At 42.0% G+C, this 18,688-nt stretch overlaps 1 protein-coding gene across 6 annotated transcripts in view; it reads right to left on the bottom strand.

Moving 5' to 3' along the window:
* Positions 1–18,688, bottom strand: part of LOC133406397 (kalirin-like) — a 50,415-nt gene that overhangs the window by 4,649 nt on the left and 27,078 nt on the right. For 5 of the 6 annotated variants that reach the window (XM_061683979.1, XM_061683988.1, XM_061683997.1 and 2 more), the window contains 21 exons: positions 16,965–17,155; positions 16,781–16,882; positions 16,549–16,703; positions 14,902–15,004; positions 14,073–14,234; positions 13,762–13,930; positions 11,088–11,141; positions 10,223–10,326; positions 9,317–9,448; positions 7,682–7,795; positions 7,544–7,611; positions 7,391–7,457; positions 7,185–7,288; positions 5,734–5,803; positions 5,157–5,243; positions 3,091–3,183; positions 2,965–3,015; positions 2,817–2,894; positions 1,626–1,811; positions 788–959; positions 575–720 (listed from right to left, as the gene is read on the bottom strand). In XM_061683979.1, the coding sequence (XP_061539963.1) occupies positions 575–720; positions 788–959; positions 1,626–1,811; positions 2,817–2,894; positions 2,965–3,015; positions 3,091–3,183; positions 5,157–5,243; positions 5,734–5,803; positions 7,185–7,288; positions 7,391–7,457; positions 7,544–7,611; positions 7,682–7,795; positions 9,317–9,448; positions 10,223–10,326; positions 11,088–11,141; positions 13,762–13,930; positions 14,073–14,234; positions 14,902–15,004; positions 16,549–16,703; positions 16,781–16,882; positions 16,965–17,155 (2,408 nt within the window). Of the gene's footprint in view, positions 1–574; positions 721–787; positions 960–1,625; positions 1,812–2,816; positions 2,895–2,964; positions 3,016–3,090; positions 3,184–5,156; positions 5,244–5,733; positions 5,804–7,184; positions 7,289–7,390; positions 7,458–7,543; positions 7,612–7,681; positions 7,796–9,316; positions 9,449–10,222; positions 10,327–11,087; positions 11,142–12,684; positions 12,804–13,761; positions 13,931–14,072; positions 14,235–14,901; positions 15,005–16,548; positions 16,704–16,780; positions 16,883–16,964; positions 17,156–18,688 lie in introns of those variants that run through there. The other variant, XM_061684006.1, reaches the window with a different exon arrangement.

Below are 18,688 nucleotides of genomic sequence, written 5' to 3'. Positions count from 1 at the left end.
GCCAAAATGTGCACAAGTGATGAACGCCGCGCGCCAGTAATGTTGAAGTGATTGAATGGGAGTGCCGGACCAGGCTCTCAAAATATCCTGCTCTTTTATTTTCACTGGCCCCCTCCTCTGTGGGGTTGTAAGTTGACAACTGTTATTTCCACTCATCTTCCCTATTAGTGGGCGAACAATCCAATTCTTGGTGAATTCTGCTTCACGATGACAGCAAGACCCCACATCGAATAATCCAAACGCGAGGTCGCTATCAATGCTTGGCTGGTGAGATATCGTCAACGACCAGCCAGAGTGAAGCCGTTTTCTATATTTAAATTGAGAAGATCACCGATCCAATCAGAGCAAAGCTTATTTGCATGTTGAATATTATTGAGAAATCAGGCTGTGTCAACTGCCAGGTGAAAAAGAACAACTAGAAAAGCTTGAAAAAGGGCATCGTAGGAATTCCGAACCCAAATTATCTAACCCGATAAAAGGTCATCAATGACTATACAAATTTAAAAACATTTTCATGGCACAGGAACCTTTAAAAATCAAGCTGTGTATAGCCCACTTAGGATTTTATTCCCACCTGGACGTCCTGATCGCTGTCGGGCAATGGCTGAGGAGCATGGCCATTTGGTGTGGGTGGGGCTGAAGGTGATCGTCCTGACGACAGCGGGCGGGTCATTGTTATCCCACCTTCCTTTTTCTGGTACTCGATAGGAGACTGGAGAGCTAAACAGTGGCATTAAATATCAAAAAGGTTCATGGAACGATGCAACGTGTCCATCCCTTCACTCACCAGACAGGAAGTTGTTCTGAGCATCTAGCAGGGCGGCAATGTTCTCCACCCATGTGGTCTTGATGCTGGTGGAGGACGCCTGGAGCGTGAAGCGCTCCGCCGAGCCGCGAGACCACAGCATAAATTTACAGGGGTCTCCCTCCACGCTCTCCTGCATGGCCAGGTAACTCACCTGAAGACACAACCACAGTGAACCCCCGATATAGCACAGATTTTTAAGCCATCTTTTTTTTAAGGGTTTTCTGCTATACAGGCAAGTCTGAATTTAAAGTTGCGTGTCTTCAATGGACTACCACGTTGTGCCGCACCATGCCAGGCGGCACTGAGTTTTACTGGCTGTAGATGTAGTTTAATTCAGAGACAAACCATAACATCAATGCTACTTCCCATTAGCATTCTGCAATTGATGTCAGCATTGAGCTCGTCGGCTTTTATTATTGTATAGGTTTGATTGAACATTTTGCTGTTTAAATAATCTTTTATTCTCTTTCGTTCTATGTGTCAGTTTTACAGTGAACTTCTACTGGATGTGACAAATGAACAGCTTGATGCTTTGCGAGTGTCTCGAGCAAGTCTGTTATATGATAGTCTTCCATTTCTTGACAGTGAGAGTTTGAGAAGAGGCACTATAAAATATGTTAAAAAGTGTGTTTAAAAAGTTTAAATGTGTTGAAAGTGAGTGGGAAGGGTAAAACTATTTTTAATATGTTTTTTTCCCCCCGTATGGTCTCTCTTATTTATCCCCAATTGCATGTCGGTCTGGTACGTGTCCTCCGCGATAAATGAGGATTTATTGAACTTCAGTTTTACCACCTTAATGAGTCTGGACCAGTCTGACCTTAATGCTGTTCTTGAACTGGTATCCGGGGTTGTTGGATCCTTTGCGGAGGAGTTCGCTGAAGATAATGACCCGCTCGAACAGGAAAACCCGGCGCTCTTTGCTCCGAGACAAAACTCCGCCATCCTGTTCCCACACACAGAAGGTCTCCTGTTGCAGCAGCTTACCCTGAGAGGTCAACTTCCCCTGAGGACAGACGCACATCAGGCCACTCAAGATGCGTTGGTGCAAGATCAACATTGTTACGCAACACAGTGATCACACTTGTCCTTCCTGTCATCCCAAAGCAGTGCACGCAAAGTGGAAGAGAACACCAGATAAACCTCAGCTACTTTTTCAATATTTGTGGCTAAGATAGTACTCCAGCAAAGGGCTTGTTGACTTAACTTTGTATTTCCTCTCAGGTGAGATGTCTGCTATGGTCTACTGAGTGTAAAGTGGACGGAGTGTGAATATATTGTAGCATCTGCCCAGATGTTGACAGGCAGACCAGGAGGTGGTCGATGAACAATCTCTTTAATGATCAATGGATGTATTACTGTCTGCTGTAACCACGCCGAGAATAACAACACAAAACTTTAAACTGTCTGCTCTTACCTTCTGCTCTCATTCAGTGCCCCCCCCCCTCCCCCCAAGGCGGCAGCCCATATCGCCCATATCAGAAACCGCCCCTGACTTACAATACCATAAATATCACATTTACAAGAGTGCCACCAAACAGTCTTCAACTAATTCAAGGTAATAATACATTGTAACACAGTCTTGAATTTGTAACACTGTCTTAAAATGAACGTTTGCAACCAGCTACGAGAGTACAATTAGTGAAATAAATACTATTGACTACTCTCTAACTAGCATGGCCAACATAGAAGTAGCAATTAATAAAAATTGTATTCAGAAAAATTATATTGTTAATTTTCTTTTTGTTTACTGATGTACTGTACCTATGGAGCGCATGCGCTGGAAAAAAAAAGTGATTTCATCCAAATATCTCAAAAAGTAATTGCAATACCACGAAACAATGTTTTTGCTCACGGTTATCATCCCTCATGGGAACTCGACTTGACTTGCTTATTTTTTTTCCACAGCATCCTGGGACTTGTTTAAATCTAGAAGGTAAGGCTTAAAAACTGAATTACTCCAACCTCTGAATTTTGGAACTGACTGAGTAGTTTCTGGTTATTAGCATACCTCATATCCCTGCAGGCGGCCGAGGTTCATCATGTCATTGCAGCGCTTCGGGACCAGCGACATCAGCTCCAGTGCTTTCTACAAACAAAGTAATGACATGGTGAAATCTGTCCAACAGAATGGTCTAGTCAGCACTTTAGAAACCCACCTCAATTTCCTCGCAGTCCAGCCCAGCTTTGGCCGTGTACTTCAAGAAATCCTGAGATGCACACAAATCATCTTTAAATATTTTCTGTCATGTGAAAAGCTCTGTAAATGTGACTTGTCATGTGACCTTCAGCAGGAGCTGATACTTGGTGATCCTCTGGATGGGCTTGATTAGGTAATCACTGATGGACATCCTGCAGCTGATCTCATGCTGGATCTCCTACGCACGCACATCCATTAATAAAATGTTTTTTTTACAAATCATAACACTAAGTATTCACACCTTATAAAAGTCAAATGAGCAACAACTGAGATTATGATTTAATTTATTGCACTGAATTGTTTTAACCTTTTATTTCAAACTCAATTTAACTCAACTTTATTTCTGATCAAACTATGCTGTTTACTTTGTGGTGATTATTTGAAAACCATCTATTAAACCTGAAGCAGAGTAGTACGCTGGCACATTTTGGCTGATACATTTTTAGCTGCCTTATCACTCTCTGTAAAAGATTTTCTTTTTCGTTTAAAATGGCTTACTTTAATGAGGGTCCCTCACTGTACCATGGCCAATGGTAGAAGCCCAGGTCTGATTTGTGCCTGTCTGTGCAGAAAATCCTCGCTGCCTTGGAACAAGCTCCCGCCTTTCTAGCTAGCCTGCTGGCTACCTAGCTGGCTCTAATCATCTTTCATGCTGTGTTGGATAAACTTTCTCCCACTGAGTCTGATGCGGGCGCCGTCCACCTCGGCAATGTCTCCTTTTTGGCTTTGGTTGTGGCACTGCTATGAATATTTCTGCAACTCCTCGAGGCTAGGCTAACATGAGCCACCTTCCGCGCAGATCTCAGTTTGTTTTCCTTTTAAACAAACTTCATGCATAGCTCTCGTTGGAGCTATAACGCGGGCATGTGCAGAAACTATGTGCAGTAAGTCTAAATGTCTTCGGCCATAAAGGTTAAAAATGGTGAAATATTTTGCATTTCTTCTTCATTGAATGTGATGGGGCAGCATTGTAGAGCTTAAATAATAAGTAAAATAAAAGAATAAAGTAAAAAGTATGTTTTTTTAAAAAATTGTTGTGATTAGAAACAGAAAATTATGATTCGCCGTTCATTTTTTTCAGCAGACTTGAATGCCAAGTCGGGTCACCACCGATTCGTGGGTAGCCCTGGATACTAATCAGGAAACATTCCGCCTGTTCATTGAGCTGAGGGAAAGCTAGAGTTCTGCCTGTCAATATACAGTATGTAGCTGGCAAAGATAGATGAACAAAGATACATCCATCCATCCATTTTCCGTACCGCTTATCCTCACTAGGGTCACGGGTATGCTGGAGCCTACCCCAGCTATCTTCGGGCGAGAGGCGGGGTACACCCTGAACTGGTCGCCAGCCAATCGCAGGGCACATATAAACAAACAACCATTCGCACTCACATTCGCACCTACAGGCAATATAGAGTCTTCAATCAATCTACCATTGCATGTTTTTGGAATGTGGGAGGAAACCGGAGTACCTGGAGAAAACCCACGCAGGCACGGGGAGAACACGCAAACTCCACACATGCGAGGCTGGGATTTGAACCCCGGTCCTCAGAACTGTGAGGCAGATGTGCCACAAAGATACATTATTTGTTGTAAATAAATAACTTTTGAACCAATTGTGTGCAATAGGATTATTTTCCACAGCACAGTTGTTGGGAATTCCTGCTCTAAAGCAGTGGTCCTCAAACCTTTTTTTTTAATTTTTTTTTTTTACACCAACTACCACCTAAAGAAATACTTAGCCTTACAGGTACCACCATAATGACCAACAATTGACCAACAAAACAGTAACATAGTAGGTTTAAGTGTTCATAAAAATAAGATTTTATCCCTAAAAAGTATATTTAATATCGTTGTAAGCCACTGTAAATATCAGTTTGAACATCAACACTACACAGGCAAATTTAAAAAAATAAACTGCACTTAAATAATGATTAATTAAAATGTATTGCACATTAAGTTAAATAAACAATACTTCAATAAATGTTTAAAAACATTCAGTTCTTAAATAGTAAATGCAACTCTTTTTAAATCAAAAGTATACTTAGCCTGTAATTATTTTACCACGAGCGTACCACGAGTGGTACTCGTACCGTATTTTGAGAATCACTGCTCTAAGGTATGTGGGAAAAGCACAGAAATGTACAGTACCTCAAAGAAGGACTCATACTCGATGACGATGTACTCTGATCTCGGCTTGTTCTGACAGTAAACCACGTACATGTGAAGGCGACGCTCCTGTAGTGCAGACACACACACGTAAGCAAAAAGAGGAGAATTGGTTACGGCTGCTGTTTTTCTCCATTTGTTCTTCCATCCATCCATCAATCCATTCTCTTAACTTCTTATCCTCACTAGGGTCGTGGATGTGCTGCCGCCTATCTCAGCTGGCTTCGGGCGAGAGGTGGGGTACACCCTGAACTGGTCACCAGCCAGTTGCAGGGCAGAGTGTTAGGGTTAGGTTAAACAAACAAACAATTAACACTCACATTCACACCTACGGACGATTTAGAGTCTTCAATTAACCTACCATGCATGTTTTTGGAATGTGGGAGGAAACTGGAGTACCTGGAGAAAACCCATGCAGGCACAGGGAGAACATGAAAATGCCACACAGGGAGCTCAGAACTGTGAGCCAGATGTGCTAACCAGTCATCCACCGTGCCTTCTCCATTTGTTCATGAACGCTCCCAAAAAACGGATGCTTCACTAAATAAACACAACTCACATGTCTGATGAAGAGGTCGGCCAATAGGTCGTGATTTTGAATGCAACGCTCCAACTCGACCAGGAAGAAACTAGAGGACAACATAAAATGAATTAGTTGAGTGAATGTGTGTGTGATTACAGATTTGGAGATTTACTGACCCCCCCCCCCCCAAATTACATTTCAGATAAGCAATGCACAAAATACAGAACCATGCACTTGTGTAAATGATTGTTATAGACCAAATATAACTGCAGCTGTAGTGAATGATTTCTAAACATTTAAAATACCAAACAGACTTAATCACCCACTAAAATGGCTTTTTTCTCGTCCCTCCCTTCTTGATGGGAGGTATGTGATGGGAGGTATGCATGTCCCTCCCTTCTTGATGGGAGGGACATACCGTATGTCACCTTACATAGTAAATAAAACAGATAAAACCATTTTTTTGGTATCATGTTGATATGTCTTCCTTGTAATTGTCATACATTTGACACATTTTAAATACAAGTAATTATTCTTTCCCTTTTGTTACTAAAACATTTTTAGCCATCTCGAGGAAGAGAAATAAAAGTGAGCTACATGACTCAGCAGAAATGACATTTTTGTCCCAATGTTTTCCACTATAACGGTGTGTCGCTCAAACCTATGCAACACTGTTACTCTTTTTATCAGGAAAAGATGCATTAATAACGTTTTTCTAACTTTAACTAAGTTAGTTATTGACCAGTTAGTATAGGAGCTAACACAGCTAGCATGTATATTGAGCAAAAACTCAATTTGCAATCCTGTTACTGTCATTGGATTAATACTAACATTTAAATAGCATTCAAATAAACTCCACTTTATTTAATTGTAATAGATTTATCCAGCAATATCTTTCAAATATGTTTTTCAGGTGCGTGAGTATCTGTAATAGGGTTGCGCCAAATACGGCAAAATATATATAACAAAAAATAGAAAGATTGTACAATTGATCGTAGAGCTGGGTAAATCAAATTATATGACGGTTTATGTCCGTTTTTCTAAAAACCATTTGGCCTCTCAGAATGATTACTATACCAACTTATCGGTCGCTAAATAAAATGGACATGATCGTTTTTATGCCCTCGATAAATTGTCATTTTTGTGGTGAGGCAACGCAGAGTTGGAGGGCTGTGTCATTAGCCGTGAGTGAGCTAGTGCAATGCCGGCAGACCAGTGTTGGCTCCGTCAAAAATCCACAGCCTTGCTCCATGTGCAGTGTCTAGCACACAACAACACCTGAGGGTGTCTATTATGTTCGCTAGCCCACGAGCTAGCGAGCTAAGAAGTTAAGCAACGCTCTAAACCGCGGCGACGTAAAATGTCAGCGCCTCGCTCAGAGAGGCAACCAAAAAAACCAAAAAAATAAAACAAAAGCTAAATTTTTATAAATGCTGGCACCTAAATTGTCCCCAGATTCTGGACTGACCCATATATCATACACTCACTCGCGATGCCAGTCGTAGATCTGCTGGATGTTGCCAAAAACGATCTTGTCTTTTCCTCTCATGTCCTCTGGGATTCCTCTGACATCCAACCTTGACATAAAGCCCTGTTGCACACACACGCGCACACCCCCCCACATTGGTTTCAAGTACCTACGTCGGTGTCATCTATAAATTGTGATTTGCGGTGTACACATTTGGCATTTGACCTCAATGATTACACCCAAGTCCTTCACGTAGTCCTTCTCCGATTGGACCATCTCGCTCACTACAAACCTACGCACAGAGACACCCAATGTTAAGCTTGACACGCCTCGAGTGCTTAACTTAGCTTTCTCGACTGAAGAGTGCGTTGGTCTCACATGCGTCCTCTCATAGCTTTGTTTGTGTGCTCACTGTCCGACTCTGAACTTTGGTCTGAGTCTAGTGCCTGCGGACCAATGATAGTTGTGAAGAAAAAAACACTGCGGACAGGTGAAAAAAAAAAAATTGTATTTTACCGCGGTGTTGTTGGGATCTTTGATGATCTGCATGGGGGGTGGCAAAGGGGTGTGACTTTCTTCCTCTGGCTCTTCCTCTCCTCCGCTTTGTCCTGCTTCCTCCTTCTTCGCCTTCTGTACACAGCAACCAACAAACTCATCTGCTGTGTCTTTAAGATATACTATGGTTTTCATTTTGTGTTTTAGGAAAAATAGGAAATTTTTTAAATGTTTTGTTTTTGTGTTGAGGATATGCAGTATAGAAAATGGATGGATGGATTAATATACAAATAAACTACACTGGTGCCTTGAGATACAAGTTTGATTCATTCCATGACCACGTTCCTAACTCAAAACACTTCTGTGAAATCATCTTGTCCCATTTAAATGAATGGAAATGCCATCAATTTGTTCTAACCTTCCCCCCGAAAAACAACAGAACTGTTCAGGCCTCCTTATACTCCCGCGCTCGCGTGTCTGTATTGCATCACGAGACCAACGCATTGGGCCACGCAGCCCAAAATTGTTGCTGTGCGTAGAATGCCGCAGAGATCATCTCTCATGATTGGTCCGTTTTAGTCACATGCTGTGATGAAAACATTTCAATACCATCTACGCTGCCACCTTCTTGATCTATTTTGCAGCATAATTAAACGTATCATCTGGTCATCTAGGTCCATTTGTTCTAGCAGACACTGTTCCACGGTCGCCATTGTTGTTGCTTCGTTCCTTGTTCCGGAAAGGAAAGGAAAAACGGCTACCGGAAAAAGCCATGAAATGTAGAAGATGACTGGTATTGGCCGTGATGTCCTGGCCAATACCAGTCGTAGTGACACCCCCGACTTGGAGAACTGCAGTACATTTTCAAAACTGCGCGCGTGGGTTGCGCTCAAGTATAAAGGCAAACTGCATGCGGGATAGCCGCAGTGACGTCAGCGCGGTCACCGCCCGTGCGAGTATAAGGAAGCCCTTATGTGTATTTTAAGGATGCGGAGAAATAGCACTCCATAATATTGTACTTTATGAAAACGTACAATAATGACATAACTAGGTTTTTGTCACATTGCATCGATTGAATGACCATTGTGCTGCTCTGTCTGGTGTGCCTTGGCCACCTGGTGGCAGTATACAACAGACATACGGATACTGTTGATTGAGACATCTAACTCCCCTCAGCTCATCAGTACGACACTCATACTAGTCGTTCTTCGCAGAGGGTAAAGAATATATGACTGAGTACTGTTAGAGTCTATGTTTTACTGCACCGTCTGTGTTGCTTAAAAGGGTTATAGCACCACAACCTGGATGCTTTTTAGCGTTAGCATTAAGCTAGCAGACTGACAGCCTAGGCTATGTGGTTGTTTTAAATAGACATGGTGTAACTCTCTGTTTTATCTTTAGTTTGACAGTAAATCTAAACAGAGAAATAAAGTTTGAAACCTCATTTTGGAAGAAATGTTTACTAATTGTAACTGCCAAATTGTTGCTTGTTAAGTGAGTTGAATCAGTCAAGTCACTTGTATCCCAAGGTACCACTGCAATCAGTCACTTTTTATTTATTTATTATTATTTGATTGCCAATCGACAATGTAAAGAATGAATGATACACAGATTTTTGTCTTGTGCTTGCTCATGCTTTCTTTTCTGTGCTCCTACCATTGTTGAGTTCCCTGTGAGAGGCATAGTCACATCTGGTCTGTTGTCTCGCCTCCTATTTCGGATTGGAGCCTTCTTCTGGCCATCTGCTTTTCCTTGACTCAGCCTCCTAACGGGACTGGTCAACCAGCGCTGTGGTAATGAACACATTACCTTTAAGTTAGTCAGTATGATTATGATGTGATTACTGGCTCTAGTTGAACAACCATTGTACTGGTCAGTATATATTGAAATCAAATAATTTTTAAGGGCATTAGATGATTTTGAAATGATATGAAAGTGTTTTTGGATTAGAGTTTGGAGTAGGCTCTAAGTCTAAACTATTAGTGTCGGCAAATATATGACAATTAGGAGGGCGTAAATTACATGTGGATTTGAGCTATTCGTGTTGAAGTTCACATCAGCTAGCTAGCTGGATAGATACAGTGGATATAAAAAGGTCCACACACTCCAGTTCAAATGCCAGGCTTTTGTGATATAAGAAAATGAAACCAAATTAAATCATTTAAAATCTTTTTCCACCATTAATGTGACCAATACCCTGTACTCATTTTAGTTTTTTAATCATTTTTGAGAGGCTAAGTAAATATAAACAACTGACATCATGTCACATCCTCATAAATGGGATGTGGCTGTGTTCAGAATTAACCAATCACAATCAAGATCATGTTAAATAGGAGTCAGCACAAACCTGCCACCATTTAAAGTGCCCCTGAATTATGGCCAAAAAATTCAACCTTGGTTTAATTGGACCATAACAAAAACTCCCAAACACATGTGGGAAAATGTAGAGTGGGATTGTAATGGACTGCTCTAATTTTAGGAATCTAGTGGACCATAGCATGACTTGTGTGGTTATTGGATATGTTAGTGGTATCACCAGAACTGACTTCAATTCTTAATTACCTTCAAGGTGTTTCCTGTCCCTGAGCCGCTACGTTTTGGTGCTGGTGAACTGGCAGCGCCCCCTGGAGCACCTCCCACATTGGAGACAACAGTGGATGTCCCACCTAGGAGGAAAGACAAAAATAGCAAAGGTGGGAATAAGTCATATATGAGCAAGTCACAAGTAACTTTCAAGTTATACTCTCAAGTTTTGAGTAAATGCCAAGTTACTATTACAAAAAATAAGCAGGTCGAGTCAAACCGGAGTTAAGCAAGTCATAATTCAAGTCATACAAAATTGCTGTCACAACATATCTTAAATCACAAAACCAGTCTCCGTATGGTCTATTACTTAATTAATCTCAAAACATAGCTATCAATGAGCTAAACTGTGAAGTTAATGTATTTACCCTTTTTCTTGTTTTTTATAGAACCAAATTACATCATAGTTGTCATGTCTTATTATTGAGTTGAAAACCTTACATGTTGTCATTCTTTTTTCCCCGATCTAATCAAAAACACAATCCTTAAATCTTTTGGCGCTCCTTCCATGACACTTACTTCATCAAGTGGCCTCCGCATCATAGCATAGCATGGTGGGTTGCCAGATTTGCATGCACTACACAAAAAATAACTTCAAAAAAATAGCCCATTATCTTGAAAATTCAGATTTTCAAATGTAAACAGGCAAGACTTGTGAACCCATGTAGTTCAAGTCGAGTCTCAAGAATACAAAGTGAAAATCAAATTGAATCTTTCATTCATTTTAGACAAGCAGGTCCCAAGTCCTAAAATAGGCGACATACTGCAAGACTGACTCGAGTCATGTAACTCTAGTCCCCCACCCATGGTCACGAGGGAGTAGTTAATTTGCATTGTTTCTTACTTTGAGTGGGGTGAGCGTGCAGCCCAACTATCTCAGGGGTTAACGGTCCAGAATCTGCAAAGGGAAACACACAGATACATACACCTAAAGTGAAAGTTGTGAGTAAGAGATGGAAACTTATGAATGTGACCTCAACCATGTGAGAGATCATCACGTGTGTCACATATAATTACTCAGTTTCACTTAATTGGTTCGAAAAGTTTTTATTTTCTACAAATAATTGATCTTAGTTCATTTATCTATGCCAGGGACATACAGTAACAGGCAGAACACTTAAATGCTCTTCCTTTGAATGACCGAAGGTACAGTAGCTCACAGGAGTACACCCCTCACACTTTTGTAAATATACGGTACACTGAAGAAATGGCACTTTGCTACATTGTAAAGTAGTCAGTGTACAGCTTAACATAAAACAACATAACTCGAACACAGCTATTCATCCCTAAACAGCTAGCAACAAATATGAGTAAATCCTCAAGTGAAAATGTCCAAATTGGGCTCAGTCAGCCATTTTCCCTCCCCAGTGTCATGTGACACGTTAGTGTTACAAGGTCTCAGGTGGGAATGGGGAGCAGGTGTGTTAAATTTGGTGTCATGGTTCTCACACGCTCTTATTCTAGTCACTGGTAGTTTAATATGGCACCTCATGTCAAAGAACTCACTGAGGATCTGAAAAAGAAATGTTACTTTACATAAAGATGGCTGAGATGCAGCATGGCCTATTATTAAGACTACTATCAATTGTAGCAGTGTCTTTTGTTCACTTTTGTCCCAAGATATAATAAAATATTCACAAAAATGTAAGGGGTATACACACTTGTGTGAGATACTGCACATAATCTGTGAATCCAACTTTTGTGACATTTGTTTGGTGTGCTGTGAGGGTTTTCAAATGTAAAGTATGTGCTTTGGCTCAATGAAGGAAGGGAAATACTAACATACAGTACACATCCATTAGGTCTATGTGTGACAATGCTTCACACACAAAAAGAAACCTGCATGTCCAGTTTAACATGACTGAAACATTCCTGATACACGTCCACACTCGGGCTTTACTGTCAATGTTTAACCACCTCTCCCACACAACGCACCTATCTGACCCACCTCGTCTGTCCTCACATGTAATCCAACCCCAAACGACAGAACAATCCCAGCATGCACTTCTGCCACGCCGCATGCTTCAGTGCGCATCCATGTGGCCACAGCAGAAGTCAGGGAGACCCCTCAGAGAAGTGTCACGGTCGTTATGAACAGCAAGACCCAAATCCAGAGAAGTACCGGTCAGGGGGCGGGGCTTAGCTGAAGAGGCGGGATTCTACTGTATTTTGAGGGGTGTGTGGCTTTTGATGAATCTCGATTAGTTGTTCAGTGACAACAAGGAAATATAAGTGCTTTAAACTGGGTTGATGATATCATTTCGTCATAGAAAATTGATGATCAAGAAAATGGAAATATTAAAACCATCCATCCATTCATTTTCAATAGTGCTTATCTTCAGTAGATTGGCAGTGGAACTGGAGCCTATCCCAGCTGACTTTGGGCGAGAGGTGGGTTACACTCTTGACTGGTCGCCAGCTAATTGCAGGGCACATATAGACAAACAAGCGTTCACACCTATGGACAACAGGGATGTCCAAAGATTTCCATTGAGGGCTTCATACAGAAAAAGGGAAGGAAAGGGTTGGTCCCATCTTCATCTTGTGTTTATGAAAGATGCTAAAAAACAAAAAACAATTCAATGTGCTGTAGGTCAACATACGCCAATTAGGTACATCATTAATACGCCAGTTAAACAAGTCTAAAATCACAGCCTAGTTAACATTTACATTTTGTTATTAAATAAAAAATAGTTCGATATCTTACAACAGTGAAATTTATTTAAAATCTTGAATACAAAGTGTGACAATTTTTTCCATTTACAAAAATATTTTAAATAAAGTGTGACAACACATTCAAATGTATTTAAAAAAAATGTATTAAAAAAAAAAAAAAAATTTCAATGAACATTTTTTTTACATTTGTGTGATAACTTCATGTATATCTTAAAATTATCATTAAAAAACCGTGTGACAAATTTTCAATTAGCCTTATTTTACTATTTTATTTTTTTGAGTAAAGTATGGTAACATTTTACATTAAAAAATATTTAAAATATGTAATTTAAAAATACATGACGAAATTTCTGGCCTGACCTCTCACCCAAAGTTAGCTGGAATAGGCTCCATCTCACCCGCAACCTTAATGAGGACAAGTGCTATAGAAAATGGATGGATGTAGATCTCAACAGAAAGTAAAAAATGGAACAGAAGCAATTTTTTTTTTTAGCAAGAAGCAGAGTCAGGATGTTGACCTGCAGATTCCTGCAAGCTGAATGCGATACTTACTATGGTATTTATTTGCGGCCCAGATCTCTTTTCGATCATTATCATTATTATCCGTTTGTAAATATCATACATGTAACACTCGCGTGCAGTATTTCAAGATTGCGTGTCCTGACAAAGCAACAAGCGTGATGAATCTTTCATGTTGAGCTGCTCTGAAATATTTAGAGGACACGGCTAGAGACAGGAAAGGACACAAATACACCAAAATACCTCTACAGGAAGTGCAAAGGACGGCAAATGTGGGAAATGGGTAGGTGGGTGGGAGAGTCTGGGTTCTTGAAGATACTCACCCTTCCCAGAGCTTGTCAGCGAGGATGAATTGGAGGCACTGAAGGAGGTGGTGGTGATACAGGACGGGGCATTGCCTGAGGAGGCAGGGGACGCCGGGACCAGTGTTTCCATGTCGGCCGCACTGTGGGAGTGTGACAGGCACAGTGCACTCATCGGCAACAAGCCCTCCTGGTGGGAAAACAGTCAAAATCAACACTTAGTGGCAGTTACGTGCAACCACAAAGGGTGGCATTGCTGGGGGGTTCAAGCTAGAACTAACACTGCGTGACACTCACAGTCCCTGAGTTGTGGGCATGTCTAAACCTCTCACCTGTTGTGGAGTTTGATCGGTGGTTCTGACCAGACACCAGCCGGCTCGCTCGGCCGAGCGCTCCACTAGCTCCACAGTCTGACCGCAGCGGACACTGAGCTCCCCAGGTGACCCAGAGGAGAAATCCAGCAGCACCACCACTAACTCACAGCCTCCTGACAGCTGGATGAAGGTACACAGACAAGCAGGAGAATTATTGCAATGTTGAGGCTGTACAAATCCCATCCTTTAAGCATGCGTCACACAATGAGGCACTCTGAAGCGGCCACGGCAGTCATAAGTCCCAGTCCACACGCTGGCGGTCAAGTCGGACTTTTTTTCCCCCCCTCCATTCTCACTCTTTCGCCTTTCTCTACAAACACTCACGGCCGAAAACGAGGCACTCTGATGAGGACACGCCAGCCCAAAGACCCAGTCCATACGCTAGCTGTCATGTTAGATTTTTTTTCTGCTCTTCTGCCTTCTCTCAGTGTCCTGTACACACGCATGGCAGACAACGAGGTGCTCTAAAGTGGCCACGCCAGCAGACTATCCGAAGGGAAGGTGCATTATTGGTGTGTAGGCATAGCTGGCTAGCTACCCGCATGTTGCAATTGCGCCAGATAACCGCTGATGCGAACGCTCAAGTTCTGAAGTCTCACAAAGAAATAAAACGTACCTCTGCAGTTGAGCAACGACGTCAAGTTTTCTCAAAGAGTGGGACCATGAAGGGAGGAAACCCCCTCACACAAAAACAGACACGCACACACAAGCGTGCACACACCCAGCTGCAGCAGTGATGAGGTCATTCCACACACACGCCTCTCAACACAGTGTGAGTGAGTGATACCTTGTCGCTGTCTGCAGTGTTTTGGGATGTTCGGGAGGCGATAGAGACAGTGTCGGGCTGACTGCTGGCGTCGCCCAAGCTGTCGGCATCTTCGCTGGTCTCTCTGTCAAACAGGAAGTGCAAAAATGCAGTAAAGCAGTGATTCTCAGTGTGGAAAGGGCCTCATTGTAGTAAAATATAGGGCTGAGCGATATGGCTCAAAATTCAACATTTATCGCGTTATAAACATTCTGTAAGTGTAAAAATTATGATGGAAATATTTATAACGTAAATTTGATTTTTTTTTAAGTTCGAAAGCCAGCCAAGCTACGGCTAAAAGTGTAGTGTACCTCCTAAACACTTAATTCTGGTGTTTCGTGAGTCCACATTTCACTTTAGCTTAGCTGTTAGCATGGCTTCTCCGGCTTCTCCGTCTTCTCCTGTTTTCGCTTCTTTCTCAATGTGTCACATGATTAACTACTCTTCGTCCTCCTTAACGATACATATCAGAAGTGTCGCTTTGTATGTGACTTAGAGGAGAGGAACCGCACCACAGAAGGAAAACGTTTGGCTGCGCCACATCGCCAGCCTCAGCTGGTGTGGAGCAAGTTTTCCAAGTGACTAGCAGCCCGGAAAGAAGGGTGGATGGGTGACTGTTGGACATAGACCCCTGTGTGGTTGGCAACTCCTCCAGCTCTGTGGTAAGATGTGATTAAAGCCATTTTCACACTGAGGCAGATATAATGACGTCATCAACAAGCATTATTGTGATTGTTCCAAATAAGTCCAAATCTATACTGTAGGCCAAATTTATACTGTCTACCCCATATAAAACCACACAAACTTGAGTGGAATGTGATACAATCTCTGGCTAAGTACATCCATCCATCCATCCATTTTCAACACAGCTTATCCTGGTTAGGGTCGCGGGACGCTGGAGCCTATCCCAGCTGACTTCGGGCGAAAGGCGCACTGCACCCTGAACTGGTCGCCAGTCATTCGCAGGGCACATATAGACACGGACAACCATTCGCACTCACATTCACACCGTCACTGAGTGGGAACTGAACCCACGCTGCATGCACCAAAGTCAGGCGAGTGTACCACTACACCATCAGTGTAAAAACTATTAGTTTTTAAACTTCAATTTAGGCACAATTTTATTTCACTTTTATGTGCAATACATTTATTTGAATCATTATTTAAGTACAGTGTTTAATGTTACAGTGGATTGCAGTTATATAAAAAATACTTTTTAGGAATAAAACCTCTATCTCGTATTTGATGAACACTTGAGCTACAATGCTGCTGTGTTTTAATGTTGGTTATTATGGTGGTATGTACAGTAGGTAGTATTTTTCTAACTGGTACTTGGTATAAGTAGTTTGCGAACTGTTAAGGTTTGTGGACACGCCTTGCATTTAATGCCAGTGTATTCGCCCTAGGGATGGTCATACTAATTGATTAATTTATGGTAGCATGCAAGCTCACAAAAGTGTTTAGCACAATGGTGTCCAAAGTTCGAACCCCAAACCTCATAACTGTGAGCTGGATGTGGAAACCACTCCACCACCAATGCGCCCATTCTTTTGAAATTATTATTTAAAAAAAAAAAAAATCTATTTATTGCTCATTCAAGGTAACAGGGTATGTCACGTGCATTCTGACCTGCGTGTGATGCTGCGTTGTCGCCCAAGAGTCAGATTGGGGGTTTTCGGAAGGGGGATGGGCTCTCTCAGTGCCCCGCGCAGGTGACCCCGCCTCTCCTGGATCACCTGGCGAATGCTGCGGACCCACTCCTGCTTCACCTCCAAGGACGATGCCTGACGGGAGAGCGCAACGGTTTGAAGGAATAGTCACACCGTGGTTCGGAAATGGAAACAGCAGGCTGCTTGTTTACTTTCAGAACCGTCTTGTTGTCCGAAGTTGGCGTCCTGCCAACCCAAAGCGCAAATTTACAAGGATCCCCTTCTATGTGTTCAGTCACACCAAGTTCTGATGTCTGACGTGGAGGGACAAAATAGAGTCATTAGAAGAGGCCTAATCCATTGGTGTCCCTGTATGGAGTGGAAAGTGAGTGTTACCCTCAAGCGGCTCTTGTAAAGGTACTTGGTTCGTCCCGATGAATCTTTAATTTCCTTGCTGAAGATGAGTGACAGCTCAAACAGGAAGAGGTGTCGGTCACGCCCCTTCCTGATGAGAGACTTTGGTTCCCAAACGAGAAAGGAGTCCTGCAGCAGGAGTTCACCTTGCACCTCTAAGCCCTCTTCAAGACCTGATAATGACATGTCATCATTATTCCCTTACATACTGTGACGTGAAAGGACAACTAACCTGTGAGCCTCCTTTTGGTGTTCATACAGCAAAAATATATAGCTGTTTATTTGTGTTCAAATAAACAGGCCATGATTTATCACTGAATAAGTACATTTGTACAACCTTAATTCCAATGAAGTTGGAACGTTGTGTTCAACATGAATAAAAACAGAATAAAATGATTTGCAAATTACCTATATTTAATTTAATACACTACAAAGACAAGATATTTAATGTTCAAACTGATAAACTTGATTGTTTTTAGCAAATATTCATTAACTTAGAATTTTATGGCTGCAATAGGTCCCAAAAAAGCTGGGACAGGGTCATGTTTACCACTGTGTTACATCACCTTTTCTTTTAACAACATTCAATAAACGTTTGGGAACTGAGGACACCAATTGTTGAAGCTTTGTTGGTGGAATTCTTTCCCATTCTTGCTTGATGTACAGCTTCAGCTGTTCAACAGTCCGGGCTCTCCGTTGTCGTTTTTACGCTTCATAATGCACCACACATTTTCAATGGGAGACAGGTCTGGATTGCAGGCAGGCCAGTCTAGTACGCGCACTCTTTTACTACGAAGCCACGCTGTTGTAACTAGTCCAGAATATGATTTGGCAATGTCTTGCTGAAATAAGCAGGGGCGTCCATGAGTGTACACATTCCAAAAAAGCTGTGACAGGTGGCAAAAAAGACTGAGAAAGTTGAAGAATGCTCATCAAACACCTGTTTGGAACATCCCACAGGTGAACAGGCTAATTGGGAACAGGTGGGTGCCATGATTGGGTATAAAAGTAGCTTCCCTGAATTGCTCAGTCATTCACAAGCAAAGACAGGGCGAGGTTCACCTCTTTGGGAACAAGTGCGTGAGAAAATAGTCGAACAGTTTAAGGACAATGTTCCTCAACATACGATTGCAAGGAATTTAGGGATTTCATCATCTACAGTCCATAATATCATCAAAAGGTTCAGAGAATCTGGAGAAATCACTGCATGTAAGCGGCAAGGCCGTAAACCAACATTGAATGCCCGTGACCTTCGATCCCTCAGGCGGCACTGCATCAAAAACCGACATCAATGTGTAAAGGATATCACCACATGGGCTCAGGAACACTTCAGAAAACCAATGTCAGTAAATACAGTTTGGCGCTACATCCGTAAGTGCAACTTGAAACCCTACTATGCAAAGCAAAAGCCATTTATCAACAACACCCAGAAATTCCGCCAGCTTCTCTGGGCCCGAGCTCATCTAAGATGGACTGATGCAAAGTGGAAAAGTGTTCTGTGGTCCGACGAGTCCACATTTCAAATTGTTTTTGGAAATTGTGGACGTCGTGTCCTCCAGGCAAAAGAGGAAAAGAACCATCCGCACTGTTATGGACGCAAAGTTCAAAAGCCAGCATCTGTGATGGTATGGGGCTGTGTTAGTGCCAATGGCATGGGTAACCTACACATCTGTGAAGGCACCATTAACGCTGAAAGGTACATACAG

This window comes from Phycodurus eques, chromosome 1, assembly GCF_024500275.1.
Source record: "Phycodurus eques isolate BA_2022a chromosome 1, UOR_Pequ_1.1, whole genome shotgun sequence".
Taxonomy (NCBI): Eukaryota; Metazoa; Chordata; class Actinopteri; order Syngnathiformes; family Syngnathidae; genus Phycodurus; species Phycodurus eques.
Note: the sequence above shows the minus strand (reverse complement) of the source record. Positions and strands in the feature narration are given on the sequence as shown.